This window comes from Mugil cephalus, chromosome 16 (assembly GCF_022458985.1).
Source record: "Mugil cephalus isolate CIBA_MC_2020 chromosome 16, CIBA_Mcephalus_1.1, whole genome shotgun sequence".
Classification (NCBI taxonomy): Eukaryota; Metazoa; Chordata; class Actinopteri; order Mugiliformes; family Mugilidae; genus Mugil; species Mugil cephalus.
The window spans coordinates 1,109,816-1,124,621 of record NC_061785.1 but is presented as its reverse complement, the minus strand read 5'-3'; the positions used below and the strand labels follow the sequence as shown (position 1 = coordinate 1,124,621).

The 14,806-nt window shown below is 46.3% G+C and overlaps 1 protein-coding gene across 4 annotated transcripts in view; it reads right to left on the bottom strand.

Annotated features, from left to right (window-relative positions):
* The window catches only part of ankfn1 (ankyrin repeat and fibronectin type III domain containing 1), a 61,692-nt gene that overhangs the window by 19,688 nt on the left and 27,198 nt on the right, over positions 1–14,806 (bottom strand). For 3 of the 4 annotated variants that reach the window (XM_047608999.1, XM_047608997.1, XM_047608998.1), the window contains exons 7-11: positions 7,993–8,118; positions 3,393–3,588; positions 2,539–2,749; positions 667–861; positions 321–434 (exon numbers count right to left, since the gene is read on the bottom strand). In XM_047608999.1, coding sequence (XP_047464955.1) covers positions 321–434; positions 667–861; positions 2,539–2,749; positions 3,393–3,588; positions 7,993–8,118 — 842 coding nt within the window. Of the gene's footprint in view, positions 1–320; positions 435–666; positions 862–2,538; positions 2,750–3,392; positions 3,589–7,992; positions 8,119–8,302; positions 8,604–14,806 lie in introns of those variants that run through there. The other variant, XM_047609000.1, reaches the window with a different exon arrangement.

Here is a 14,806-nt window from a genome sequence, read left to right as displayed (position 1 = left end):
TTACAGATCAATATTTCTCCTGTAACAATGAAACAAACATGAACCTTCTCAGAGCTTTTAGCCTCCAGCTGAGTCTGATCAACTTCCTGTTTCCTTCCGTTCTCTCACATAAACAGATGTAAGAGCCACAAATAATAACCAAGAAAACCAATAAATAACCAATAAAACCAAATAATAACCAATAAAACCCATAAATAACCAATAAAACCAAATAATAACCAATAAAACCAATAAATAACCAATAAAACCCATAAATAACTACAGTAACTATAATAACAGTACCAGTAATGGAGGGAAATAAGGAAGTGATGGTGACTGACCTTTGAACTTTGTCACCACGGTGGAGTTCAGACCCTGAGGCTCCTGGAAGGTGACGGTCAACGTGGAGCTACTGCTCACGCTCAGTCGGACCATGGACGGGGTCTCCGGGACACCTGCGCAGGGGCACGGACGTAAACAACAACTATAAATAACAATGATCCAAACCCAGTTTAAATCTCTTCATAATAAACTATCATGTAGTTGTGACAGTTGAAGACTCTGATTGATTGTTGTGGCCTTGTTGTGTCCTTGTTGTGTCCTTGTCGTGTCCTTGTCTACGTGTTGGTCCGGTCTCTGTGTGGTGGCTGCAGGTGTTTGAGTGAATGAGACAGGTGAGGTACTGACGGGCGTGCTGGAAGCCCGTCCTCATGCGTTTGTAGAGTTTGATCCTCCACTCCCACGCTCTCAGCTGCTTGTCCTTGTGACACGCCTCCAGGGACAGACCGTCCCGCTGCGCCTGGGACGCCAGGTCGGACGCACGAAGCTCCGCCTCCACCACCAGGGAGCTCAGGTGAGCCTCACGACTCTCCACACTCACAACTACAAGGCAAGAGACACAACATCAGACAGGAAGGAAGGAAGGGAGGAAAGGAAGGATGGAAGGAAAGGAAGGAAGGATGGAAGGAAAGAAGGAAGGAAGGAAGGAAGGAAGGACGGAAAGAAGGAAGGAAGGAAGGAAGGAAGGAAGAAGGAAGAAGACGGAAGAGGAAGGAAGGAGAGGAAGGAAGGACAGGAAGAAGAAGAAGGAGAAGGAAGGAAGGAAGGAAGGAAGGAAGGAAGGATGGACGGAAGGACGGAAGGATGGAAGGTATGAAGGAAGGAAGGAAGGACGGAAGGAAGGAAGGAAGGACGGAAGGAAAGGAAGGAAGGATGGAAGGAAAGAAGGAAGGAAGGAAGGAAGGAAGGAAGGACGGAAAGAAAGAAGGAAGGAAGGAAGGAAGGAAGGAAGGACGGAAGGAAGGAAGGAGGAAGGAAGGAAGGAAGGAGAAGGAAGGAAGAAGGAAGGAAGGAAGGAAGGAAGGAAAGGAAGGAAGGAAGGAAGGAAGGAAGGAAGGAAGGAAGGAAAAGGAAGGAAGGAAGGAAGGAAGGAAGGAAGGAAGGAAGGAAGGAAGGAAGGAAGGAAGGAAAGGCACCAGAAACAACAGGTTCTTATTTTAACTGGTTCATCCATGTTTCTGAAGTTCCGCCCACATTAAACATCCTGGCATCACTAGAGCTTCATGAATCACTGTAATCGTGTTCATTATTCATCGGCCGACACTCACTCGTTATATATTTATATATTTATATATTTATATTCTCTTTTTTATCAACATCACTGAATGTGCTGGAGCTCAACTATAATTATAATCACGTCACCTTGAACAGAGACAATGAACATGAATAAAATCAGTTTTCTGGTTCTTTTCACCAGCAGGAGCTGAGTGTGTTCGTCTAGTGAAACAGAACCAGGTCCAGTTTCCATCTGGATCAAACCAAAGAACCAAAGTGTTTTTACCTCTTAAAGTGAATCTGGCTCCAAAATGCTACTGATTCACTACAGGAGGCAACGTTCACACAATTCAACCTTTGGACATTTTGCTTCTACATAGCAATGCTAAGCTACCAGCCACCAAGGCTACATGCTACATAGCAATGCTAAGCTACCAGCCACCAAGGCTACATGCTACATAGCGATGCTGAGCTACCAGCCACCAAGGCTACATGCTACATAGCAATGCTAAGCTAACAGCCACCAAGGCTACATGCTACATAGCAATGCTAAGCTACCAGCCACCAAGGCTACATGCTATATAGCAATGCTAAGCTACCAGCCAATATAGGCTACATGCTACATAGCAATGCTGAGCTAACAGCCACCAAGGCTACATGCTGCATAGCAATGCTAAGCTAACAGCCAACAAGGCTACATGCTGCATAGCAATGCTAAGCTACCAGCCACCAAGGCTACATGCTACATAGTAATGCTAAGCTAACTTCCACCACTAGATGGCTGTGCTGTGTATTATCTGTAGTAGCACCATTCGACCACTAGACGGAGACACAGGGTTCAGACTCTATGAGTCCAGTCTCCATGTGGTGGGTAGTTGACGTAGAATCATGTGACTCTGAAGGTCCCCACATTGTCCCGTTTGTCAGCTGTGTCTGTATGTGATGAAACGTTGATGCAGCAGGTGTTATTGCGGGTGCAGCGCCCCCTGTAGACTCCGTACTCACAGTGCGGACTCTCCTGGCCGCCGGCCTTCAGCAGCAGTTTGGCGATGGGCGTGTTGTTGGTCATGATGGCGATGTCGAGCGGCGTCAGGCCCTGGCTGTTGGGGGTGTTCAGGTCCAGCTCCTCGGCTGAGAACTGGTAGAGGAGGATCTGCACGGCGTCCAGGTCCTGCTGCTCCACCGCCTCAAAGATGCAGTCGCTGCCCTGCATCGTCTGCAAGGAACAACCAGAACTTCACTCAGCCAACGCCGCCTCCAGCTGTTTATCCGTCCATTAACACAAGCAACAGCAGAATCAGCTGTTTATCCGTCCATTAACACAAGCAACAGCAGAATCAGCTGTTTATCCGTCCATTAACACAAGCAACGGCAGAATCAGCTGGTAACACAGGTAAATACAGGTAAACAGCGAGTATGATATACATATATAGTATAATATATACACAGAGGATCAAATATGAGCCTATACACTAACAGTCAAAGGTTCGGACACAACTTCTCATTGAACCCGACTCATTTTATTTTATTAGTTTTAATCTTGTTCCTGATGATGATCCTGGATGTTGAGTTGACGTCTGATCCTTTGTTTCCTCCTCACCCTCCTCACCCTCCTCACCCTCCTCACCCGTCTGCTCTGTAAATGTCATCAGACCATGTTCCTCCCTCTCTTTCTCTGGGGCCTGTGACACCCGACACATTCACCACCATCACCAGACACCAAATGTTTCACAGGGCCGACGTGACGATGAGGAGCCGAGGCGGCGAAGCCTCGTCTCCGGCCGACGGGAGTCAGACGAGGCTGTTCCCAGACCCGGTGAAACCAGGACGAGCTCAGCACCGCTGCTCCACTGACTCACCGAGGCTTTGCGGAGGCGGTCCGATTTGCCGAAGAAGTAGGCGTCTTCAAACGAGGACGTGCTGCCTCGCAGCTTCTCCGACAGGTTCCTGTAGAGGCGCTTGGCGGCGCTGGGCGAGGCCGGCCCACCGGGGCACTTCCTGGTCTGGGACAACTGCAGGTTCTGCATTTGTTGGGTCATGACACCTGGAAAACGTCTGTGGGGACGAAGCCAGAAGTTAGAAACTCACCTCACTGATCTGGAGTCTGGAGTTAGAGTCCAGGTGTGAACACGGATCTGGAGTCAGTCCACATGTGGAGCTGGTCTACAACCCATGTGATCTCTCCTTCCTTCCTTCCTTCCTTTATCTCCTTCCTTCCTTCCTTCCTTCCTTTCCTTCCTTCCTTCCTTCCTTTATCTCCTCCTCCTCTCCCTCTTCCCTCTTCCTTCCTTCCTTCCTTCCTTCCTTCCTTCCTTCCTTTATCTCCTTCCTTCCTTCCTTCCTTCCTTCCTTCCTTTATCTCCTTCCTTCCTTCCTTTATCTCCTTCCTTCCTTCCTTCCTTCCTTTATCTCCTTCCTTCCTTTATCTCCTTCCTTCCTTTATCTCCATCCTTCCTTCCTTCCTTCATATCCTCCTTCCTTCCTTCCTTCCTTCCTTCCTCCTTTATCTCCTTCCTCTTTCCCTTTCTTCCTTCCTTCCTTGATTTCCTTCCTTCCTTCCTTCCTTCCTTCCTTCTTCCTTCCTTTCTCCTTCCTTCTTCCTCCTTTCCTTCCTTCTTCCTTCCTTCTCCATTCCTTCCTTCCTTCCTTCCTTCCTTTATCTCCTTCCTTCCTTCCTTCCTTCCTTCCATCCTTCCTTTATCTCCTTCCTTCCTTCCTTCCTTCCTTCCTTTATCTCCTTCCTTCCTTCCTTCCTTTATCTCCATCCTTCCTTCCTTCATCTCCTTCCTTCCTTTATCTCCTTCCTTCCTTTATCTCCTTCCTTCCTTCCTTCCTTCTTTCTGGCTGAGTTAAGAAATAAAAACCTTCCTTCGTCCATGAAACATTCTAATCGTGTTAATTATTTATTTGCTGACACTCACTCTTTATATATTTATTTTTTGATGAACATGGCTGAATGTGTCTGAGCTGAAGTATATTTATAATCACGTCACCTTGAACAGAGACAATGAAGACGATTAAACACAGTTTCAGCTCGTGAAGCTTTTTAAATCTTCTTTGATCCTAAAGACTTGATCCTGAATCTACACTTCTGATGTAGGTTGTAGTTTTAGAGATGAAGCTTGGTTCACCTCCACATCTAACTTCCTTCTTTACACCTGGTTCTAAATCTGGATCATGTGTCCCTGGTTCTGGTCCAGGTACAGATCCATCAGAGACAGCACTAATGAAAAGACTTCCTCAGTAGGTAAATGTGGGTCAGGATGGAGCTCGGCACCATGTCTCCAGTTATTTACACATATGTTTGATCAGGGTTAATCATGATTGTGTCAGAAATATTCAGACCTGGAGAGATTCTCAGCTCAGAGATGAAGAAAAGAGTCAGTGGTTCATCTCTGATTAGGAAGCTCCTCATTATTCTGTCAAACTTTAAATAAAACCTGATGATATGACCCAGAGAAGCTGAAGGAGACGTTCATCTCCTCAAAGAGGCCAAACTAATACCTATTAATAATAATAACTAATAAATCTTGGATCCAGATCAGGACAGAAGCTCCACCTCTGAGCGCAGCGTCAGGGTTTAAAAAGACAAAGAGACCGTGGACGTCTGGAAGCAAACATCTCTGAATGAGCTGCAGTAACAGCAGATGAGAGGTTGTATGTGGTGAAATCCTTCACATCGTCGTCAGGGACTCGGCTGGAAACTGCTTCAACCTACATGTCAGAGGAAATTGCTCCAGTTTTTCACCGGGCGTCTAATCGACCTCCTGTCGCCTGCAGCTCTGACTCCACATCAGACCAGTTCCACCTGTCACTGAAATGACACGACGCACAAAAAGCTCCTGCAGGAGGTTTCAAACACGCACCAACAGCTTCAGCCTCCCAGAAACTAATAACAGACCAGAGAACCAGCTCTAAAGGGTCCAGCTACACTTTTCTATTCAGGCAAAACGTCAGCGTCCTCTCAGTGGATCCACTCTTCAAATAATTCAACAGAGTTCCTGCAGTGATGCTTAGGTTCCTGTGGAACGTCTTGAGTCCAATCAGCAGCAAATAGAGAATAAAAAAACACCACAAGCTTCTTAACCTCTCATCAAGACGCAGCAAACACACAGAGGTCGTGTTCCTAAATGTTCTCAGAGCAAAGAGTTTCCAGATATTCTCCAAACACTGAATGATTGGATGGAGCAGGAGCCATTTTACCTGGTTAATACCACATGGATGAAGAGCAACGATGGTTTTAAAGTAGATCTACTATTTATTTCTCTTCAGTCTCATAGATCAGATTCTACGATTCAGTCTGTGGATGTGACTCTGTCCTATGGACATTAGCAACAGAAGTTTATTTTTCTCCACCCTTTGGAATGTTTGAGTTTAGTAAAGTACGATTCACATTCATCAGGTTGTCGTTGACGACAGATAATGGAATAGAAAGAGTTAAAAACTGAAGTTTTAATTGGTACTGCTGTAGTAGTAGCACTTCCTAGCCTCTCAGCTAACAGTAGCACATCCTAGCCTCTCAGCTAACAGCAGCACTTCCTAGCCTCTCAGCTAACAGTAGCTCCTCCTAGCCTCCCAGCTAATAGTAGCGCTTCCTAGCCTCTCAGCTAATAGTAGCACTTCCTAGCCTCTCAGCTAACAGTAGCTCTTCCTAGCCTCTCAGCTAACAGTAGCACTTCCTAGCCTCTCAGCTAACAGTAGCACTTTCTAGCCTCTCAGCTAACAGTAGCATCCTACTAGCTAAAGTGCACTTCCTAGCCCTCAGCTAACAGTAGCTCTTTCCTCATCAAGTCCTCTCTCAGCTAACAGCAGCTCTTTCTAGCCTCTCAGCTAACAGCAGCTCTTCCTAGCCTCTCAGCTAACAGCAGCTCTTCCTAGCCTCTCAGCTAACAGTAGCACTTCCATCACAAACCCATTTTTACAAACTCATTGTCCTGAATCCTCATTTAATAAACCAATGAGCACAGAAACAAAGAAAACTTGGTGGATAAATGTTCTGCAGCTGGAAATATCGTGCTCCATTACTACTGGTCTGTGAAGAGTAAATGTCAGACCTCATGATCAGTTTAGAAATCAATGAGCACGACGGTGTTGACCTTTAAAGAACAACTAATGAGAAGACACCTGTTGACCTCAAGACACTGGAATAAAAATAGCCTCAACATCTTTAGAGTTCCCTGTGATTTCATCTGATTCCACTGTTCCGCTTCATGTCATCGTATTTTTAGATATTATCTTACATCTCGTTAAAGTTAACATCTGGTTAGTGGTTGATGAGGGTGAGAATATACGACCTATAATATAATAGTTTATATCTATAATATAATATACAAGAATCCTACAAACTGGTTTGGGAAAAAACATAAAGAAGCAGCAAAGAGATGAGACTTAGGTTCCTCCAGGTCCTAGAACTAGGAGGCAAGGAAGAGCTACTATTAGCTAGGAAGCTAGGAGGCTAGGGGAACTACTATTAGCTAGGAAGCTAGGAGGCTGGGGGAGCTACTATTAGCTAGGAAGCTAGGAGGCAGGGGGAACTACTATTAGCTAGGAAGCTAGGAGGCTTGGGGAGCTACTTGTAGCTGGGAGGCTAGGAGGCTAGAGGGAGCTACTATTAGCAAGAAAGCTAGGAGGCTAGGGGGAACTTCTTGTAGCTGGGAGGCTAGGAAGATCTACTGCAGCTGAGAGGCTAGGAAGAGCTAGTATTAGCTGGGAAGATAGTAAGAGCTCCTAGTATTCGGGGTGCTAGTAAGAGCTACTATTAGCTGGGAAGCTAGGAGGCTGGGGGGAACTACTTGTAGCTGGGAGGCTAGGAAGAGCTAGTATTAGCTGGGAAGCTAGGAAAAGCTACTACTAGCTGGGAGGCCAAGAAGAACTACCGTTAGCTTGGAGGCTAGGGAGAACTAATATTAGCTGTGAAGCTAGGAAGCACTACTATTAGCCGGGAAGCTAAGGATAGCTACTATTAGCTGGGAGGCTAGGAAAAGCTACTGTTAGCTGGGGCGCTAGTAAGAGCTACTATAAGCTGGGAGGCTAAGGAAAGCTACTATTAGCTGGGAAGCTAAGTAGAGCTACTATTAGCTGTGAGGCTAGGCTACAAACTGTTGTGCGGAGTTGATGTTGCTGAAGCTAATGCAGCAGAACTACACTGACCCTTCACTCTCTAAACACTACAACACCCATAAGCCTCAGCTGCGGTTGCTATGGTGAAGAAGCCTCTCAGAGCTGCAGCTTCATCCAAGCCTTTCACCATAAAGTTACATCAGAAATCATCCAGAATAAAACAGCTTCAGGTGTCCCAGGTGCATCATGGGAGACGTAGTTTACTGATGTCCCTAAGGAGTCATGTATCACATGAAGACATGTTTTTCTGACACATTTGTGGCTCAGCCTGTGGAGTTTGTGCTGAACTCTGGCAGGTTTTATTTCAGATTTATGTCCATGAAAGCGTGATGTGCTCACCTGTCCAGGCTCAGAGAGGATCGGGGGGGTCCCGCGTGGTACAGGGGCTTCAGGTCTTTGATCAGAGCATCACCCCCCGGCTTCTGGTGCCACCTCTGAGCCAAGCGAGAGATCTTACTGTCCGACCTGGAGACAGAGGGAGGGAGACGGGTCAGAACCAGCCGCAGGAAACAGGTCCACAAACAGAAGAAGGAGGAGAAAGTTCATTCCACTCAGAAAAAACAAAGTGTTCCGTCCAAATCCTGAGACGAAGAAGACGAGGGACGGACTGCGGCAAAATTTGAAAAGATGAGATTGTTTTTCCACGCACCCGCTCAGATCAGAAGTTTGTTTCAGATCAAACTAAACTAAACGGTTCTTCTTCGTCTCTAAAGGCTCCAGTTAACGAGCATCTACCCCCGAGTCAGAGCCTCTACGCTGGGTTCAGCCTCCTCTCTCCTCTCTCCGGATCATCTCCAGGAGGACAGAGGACAGAGGACAGAGGACAGAGGACAGGACGGGGCCTGGGGGGCTCCGGCTGCCCCCTGCTAGAAATGCTCGGTCCTGGGGGAGGACGTCTCCTCTCTGCTCCTCTCTGGAGCTCTACAGACACCTGTTCACCCGGCCGACGCATCGGCATCTACGAGAGGAGGCGCTCTCCACGGAGGGAGGAGGGAGGGAGGGAGGAGGGAGACAGGGAGGGGGGAGAAAAAGTGAAAGAGTGGTGGGAGGGAAAGGAGATAGGAAAGATAAAGAGTCGAGAAGGAGAGGGCAGGCTTGGTTAAAAGGAAGAATACAAAGGGGGAGAGGATAACATGGGAGGGGGGGTAAAGGTGAGGGAAAAAGGGGAGAGGAGAGAGGAGAGAGGAAGGGGGAGAGGAGGGAGGAGGGAGGAGAGAGGAGGGAGGAGAGAGGAGAGAGGAGAGAGGAGGAGAGAGGAGGGGGGAGGAGAGAGGAGAGAGGAGGGAGGAGGGAGGAGAGAGGAGGAGGGGGGGGGGAGGGAGGAGAGAGGAGGAGAGGGGGGGGGGGGAGGGAGACGCAGGAACAGGAGAAGAAATTTACAGACGCTGCAGCAAAAAATGACAAGAAAAGGAGGAAACACCATAAAGAAAAATACAGAATCAAATGAAACAATGAAATAATCAGATTCTCTGTTTTCAATTTAATTTGACTTTTAGTCTTTGATTTAATTTCATTTTTTATTTTGACTGAAACAGAAACACTGACATCTCACATTTGGCTTTTGATGATTAAAATAGCTGCAAACTGATGCATCTTCAAATGGTTGTTTTTATGAGTAGGAAATAAATTCTTTAAGAGCCTCGGTTAATTAGTTAATTCATTAATTAGTTAATTAATTAGTTAATTAATTAATTAGCTAATAAGTTAATTCATTCATTCAGCAGCACGAAACAAAACTGAAATAACTGAACCTGCAGAGGATTTATAGAAGTTCAACACAATATTTACCAAAATATTAACTGAATGTTTACAAAATAATTTACCACATGTTTAATAAACATTTACTTATTTCTTTACAAAATACTGTTTGTTTACTTATTTACACAATATTCACTGATTATTTCCTGAATGTTAACAAAACATTAACTGAATGTAAATGTGAGCATCTATGCTAACAGTAGCTCCTCTTAGCGTCCTAGCCTCTATGCTAACAGTAGCTCCTCTTAGCGTACTAGCCTCTATGCTAACAGTAGCTCCTATTAGCATCCTAGCCTCCATGCTAACGGTAGCTCCTTTTAGCTTCTTAGCCTCCATGCTAACAGTAGCTCCTTGTAGCTTCCTAGCCTCCATGCTAACAGTACCTCCTCTTAGCTTCTTAGCCTCCATGCTAACAGTAGCTCCTTGTAGCTTCCTAGCCTCCATGCTAACAGTAGCTCCTCTTACCGTCCTAGCCTCCATGCTAACAGTACCCCCTCTTAGCTTCCTAGCCTCCATGCTAAAAGTATCTCCTCTTAGCTTCCTAGCCTCCATGCTAACAGTACCCCCTCTTAGCTTCCTAGCCTCCATGCTAACAGTACCCCCTCTTAGCTTCTTAGCCTCCACGCTACCAGGAGCTCCTCTTAGCATCCTAGCCTCCATGCTAACAGTAGCTCCTCTTAGCGTCCCAGCCTCCATGCTAACAGTAGCGCTCCTTAGCGTCTTAGCCTCCATGCTAACTGTAGCTCCCCTAAGCGTCTTAGCCACCATGCTAACAGTAGCGCTCCTTACCGTCTTAGCCTCCATGCTTACAGTAGCGCCCCTTAGCATCTTAGCCTCCAAGCTAACAGTAGCGCCCCTTAGCGTCTTAGCCTCCAAGCTAACAGTAGCGCCCCTTAGCGTCTTAGCCTCCATGCTAACTGTAGCACCCCTTAGCCTCCATGCTAACTGTAGCACCCCTTAGCCTCCATGCTAACTGTAGCGCCTGTTCCTTCGTGTAGAGGCCATGAGTCTTTGTGCTGTGTTGAGTAAAATGTTTGAATGGTTTCACAGGTTAAAGGTCAATGCTGAGGCTTTTGTGCAGATGTTTAATCTCCTGAACATCGTGTTCGCAGCTCTGCAGCAACACATGAAGATAAAAGTGTCGTGTTTTCATGCTGCAGACGACAACTACGGAAGGAAAGAGAGGAGAAAACAACAAACACAACAGTGTTTTGACAAACAACAATTAATGTGGCAGCATCCTGCTGCTCATTGGCTGCCAGCTGCTTGTTTCCATGGTTCCCACTGAAGACCAACAGGTGAAGAAGAGATGAGGAGGTGGTGGGGGTGGGGGGGGTTTATAAAAACCCTATAGACGCTCTGGCAGCTCCAGATGCATTTAAACTTATAGCCTTTAACATTTCCAGGAATGTGGTCAGACATTAAAACCTGGAGGTTTTTCTACATCTGATCTCTAGGCTTTAGTTTCCTGTTTGATTTATTACGTATATTTCATGTTTCTAGACCATGTAGCCTTGGTGGCTGTTATCTTAGCATTGCTATGTAGCATGTAGCCTTGGTGGCTGTTATCTTAGCATTGCTATGTAGCATGTAGCCTTGGTGGCTGTTATCTTAGCATTGATATGTAGCATGTAGCCTTGGTGGCTGTTAGCTTAGCATTGATATGTAGCATTTAGCCTTGGTGGCTGTTATCTTAGCATTGCTATGTAGCATGTAGCCTTGGTGGCTGTTATCTTAGCATTGCTATGTAGCATGTAGCCTTGGTGGCTGTTATCTTAGCATTGATATGTAGCATGTAGCCTTGGTGGCTGTTAGCTTAGCATTGATATGTAGCATTTAGCCTTGGTGGCTGTTATCTTAGCATTGCTATGTAGCATGTAGCCTTGGTGGCTGTTATCTTAGCATTGATATGTAGCATGTAGCCTTGGTGGCTGTTATCTTAGCATTGATATGTAGCATGTAGCCTTGGTGGCTGTTAGCTTAGCATTGATATGTAGCATTTAGCCTTGGTGGCTGTTATCTTAGCATTGCTATGTAGCATGTAGCCTTGGTGGCTGTTAGCTTAGCATTGCAATGTAGCATGTAGCCTCGGTGGCTGTTAGCTTAGCAATGCTGTGTAGCATGTAGCCTTGGTGGCTGTTATCTTAGCATTGCTATGTAGCATGTAGCCTTGGTGGCTGTTAGCTTAGCATTTCTATATAGCATGTAGCCTTGGTGGCTGTTAGCTTAGCATTGATATGTAACATATAGCCTTGGTGGCTGTTAGCTTAGCATTGCAATGTAACATGTAGCCTTGGTGGCTGTTAGCTTAGCATTGATATGTAACATGTAGCCTTGGTGACTGTTAGCTTAGCACTTATATGTAGCATGTAGCTAAATAAAATGTCCAAAGGTTGAATTGTGTGAACGTTGCCTCCTGGAGGAACTTTGGGTTCTTTGGTTTGATCCTAATGTCCAGATGGAGAGTGGACCTGGTTCTGTTTCACTAGAACCTTTGGAGAACATGTGAGCTTTTTGAGTCCAGCCTCTGATTTGCAAAATAAAAGTTGTGCGTGAAACTCTGCAGAAAAATCCTCCCACCGTGTGAAGTCACGATGCTGCAGCACAGAGTAACTTTACTGGACTCTGAGGAGCGGATCATGAGTTTGTGAGTGTGGGGGAGTTCTCCTCAGAGTGTGCGACAGCCAGGAAATGACTGGCATCAATCACAGAGATGCTGTGCTACCCTGAGAGTCTGAGAGCGTTTACGCTCCGATAAAGGTTCTATCAGGTTAACTTTGACCTTTAGAGGCTCCACAGCAGAACATCAGCTTCCTGTCTGCTTCACATCCACTGGATCACACAACAATCACACAACAATCACACAACAATCACCCTGCAAACCTCTGCAAAACGATTCCATCAGTCAAATCCATCTCAACCTAAAAGATCCATAAAATGCTTTTTAAAATAAACTTGCATCGTCTAGTTAAAACTCTGCAGACGTCTCAGATGATGCGATGTCAAAAACAGAAAAATAAGAGCATCAACAGCTCATCACGTCACTGGCTTCATCGACATGTTGGTCAGAAACAAGATGATGTTGGTTCTTTTGGTTTATTTCCCATTAAACTGACTAACGAGTCTCATAAACGACAGCAAATCAATCTGAATTATCTCTTAATCACCAATTATGAAAATCAAAGAATCAAAGCGGTAGCAGCGCCCACACTTCCTCATGATGCCCCACCCACACTTCGTCCAGACTCATGATGCCCCGCCCACACTTCGTCCAGACTCATGATGCCCCGCCCACACTCCCTCCAGACTCATGATGCCCCGCCCACACTTCGTCCAGACTCATGATGCCCCGCCCACACTTCGTCCAGACTCATGAAGCCCCGCCCACACTCCCTCCAGACTCATGATGCCCCGCCCACACTTCCTCATGATGCCCCACCCACACTTCGTCCAGACTCATGAAGCCCCGCCCACACGTCCTCCAGACTCATGAAGCCCCGCCCACACTCCCTCCAGACTCATGATGCCCCGCCCACACTTCCTCCAGGCTCCACCTCCACCAGCTACAAGGAAATGTTGGATTATACACTGAACTTATTTTTAAAAATAGTCCCACGGGAACTTTTTATAGAGCGGTTGGCATGGCAACTGGTGGTCGCCGTTACGTCACATCCTGTTTCTATAGCGTCAATTAATGAACTAAAACTAAACTAATCCAAAAACGTGGCACATCCATCAACTTTATATTAACTACGTAAGATGAAATGACATTTTGTATTTTAGTGTTTTATTTTGGCCTAAATCCCGCCCACTAACATGGAGGGGGTGGAGCTTATGACCTATGCTGCAGCCTCCAGCCACCAGGGGGAGCTCTACTTGCTCTGGCTTTGCTGTAGAGGAGCTGTTCCTATTTATTTACAGTCTACGGAGACTAGTGGACGATACGACAGGTATTAACTCTTCATTGGTTCCTCCATCAAAGATTAATCCTCTACATTCAAATATGAACCTGAAAACAAACCTTGGAGCATTTTGTGTCTGAAAGATGTTTCGGACAAAGTCTCCTACAGACTGGACTCAGAAAGTAGAACAGAGAAATGAAACATCACTGTGTTCCTTACAAACCTCCTAAAGGAACGTTTAAATAGGAACTGGGTTTTTTATTCTCTTAGAGACGAGCAGGAAGAAATAACAGAAGTGAAAGTCAAAGTGGTCGAGTACCTGCTGCTGCGTCTTCGTCCTGTTAAAGTGTCACAAAGTGTCAGTTCTTCACGTCAGTGTTACTGTCAGGAAAATGACTCAAGTGTAAATTTAACAATGAGTAACGTTGGTCTGAGCCCAGAGCTTCGTGTCCTCACATCAAACTCACTTTAACAGAGTCAAAGGACGAAGACCTACAATGTGCCACTAATTCAAACTTAATTAAATGTATTTATGTCTTTAGTTTCATTGTCTTCTTAAAGCCTTGATCTGATCTCACACAGTCTGAGTCACGCTGATGTTCCAGGACAGAGTGAATCCTCCTCCAGGTATCAGGGTCTTTATAAAACCATGCATCAGAAAGAGCACGAAGCCAAATTCAGCGTTTGGTTCCTGTTTTTATCATAAACCACAATCGATCCTGTGTTTCTGTGGAAAATGTCCACGTGTCACAATAACTAAATCTAATGAACCCAAACATCGAACACAGTCTCAGCCCTGAGGCGTCATTAGGGGTTTTTATTGAGACATATTCTGTCCTTACCATTAAACACGACTCTCTACACAAAGGCTGAGACTCGACACAAAAAATTATAAATAGCACAAACTGAACTGATTCATATTGTTTGTGCACAGATCTCTGACAGCGTGTTACATAAACCTGTTCACCTGAACCAGGCAGAGACAAGAATGTTCTGCTCCGAGGGCGCGTTAGCAGCTGCTAGCAGCCGTTAGCGGCCGCTAGCAGCCGTTAGCAGCCGTTAGCGGCCGCTAGCAGCCGTTAGCAGCCGTTAGCGGCCGCTAGCAGCCGCTAGCAGCCGTTAGCGGCCCAGTGTGAAGGTTGTGGGTTCTAAGCTGCTGACTGGGAGTGTTTCCCCTCACGCTGACAAGACGGATCAATAAATCTGGAGAGAGTTCCTCCAGTCTGATGAAGGAGATGATGTTGTACCAGAGGAGGAGGGAGGGAGGGAGGGAGGGAGGGAGGGAGGGGGTGAGGGAGGGAGGAGGGAGGGAGAGAGGGAGGGAGAGAGGGAGGGAGGGGGGGGGGGGGTCTCAGTAATGAGCCGATGACTCAGACTAGTTCTAGTCACGACTGACGCTACTCGCTCATTGTTTCAGTGGGTTTCTTGTAAAGGTCGGTTCAGGTTTTTTGGTCCATGTCCTCACACAAACTGAGTTCAGTTCATCGTTCACA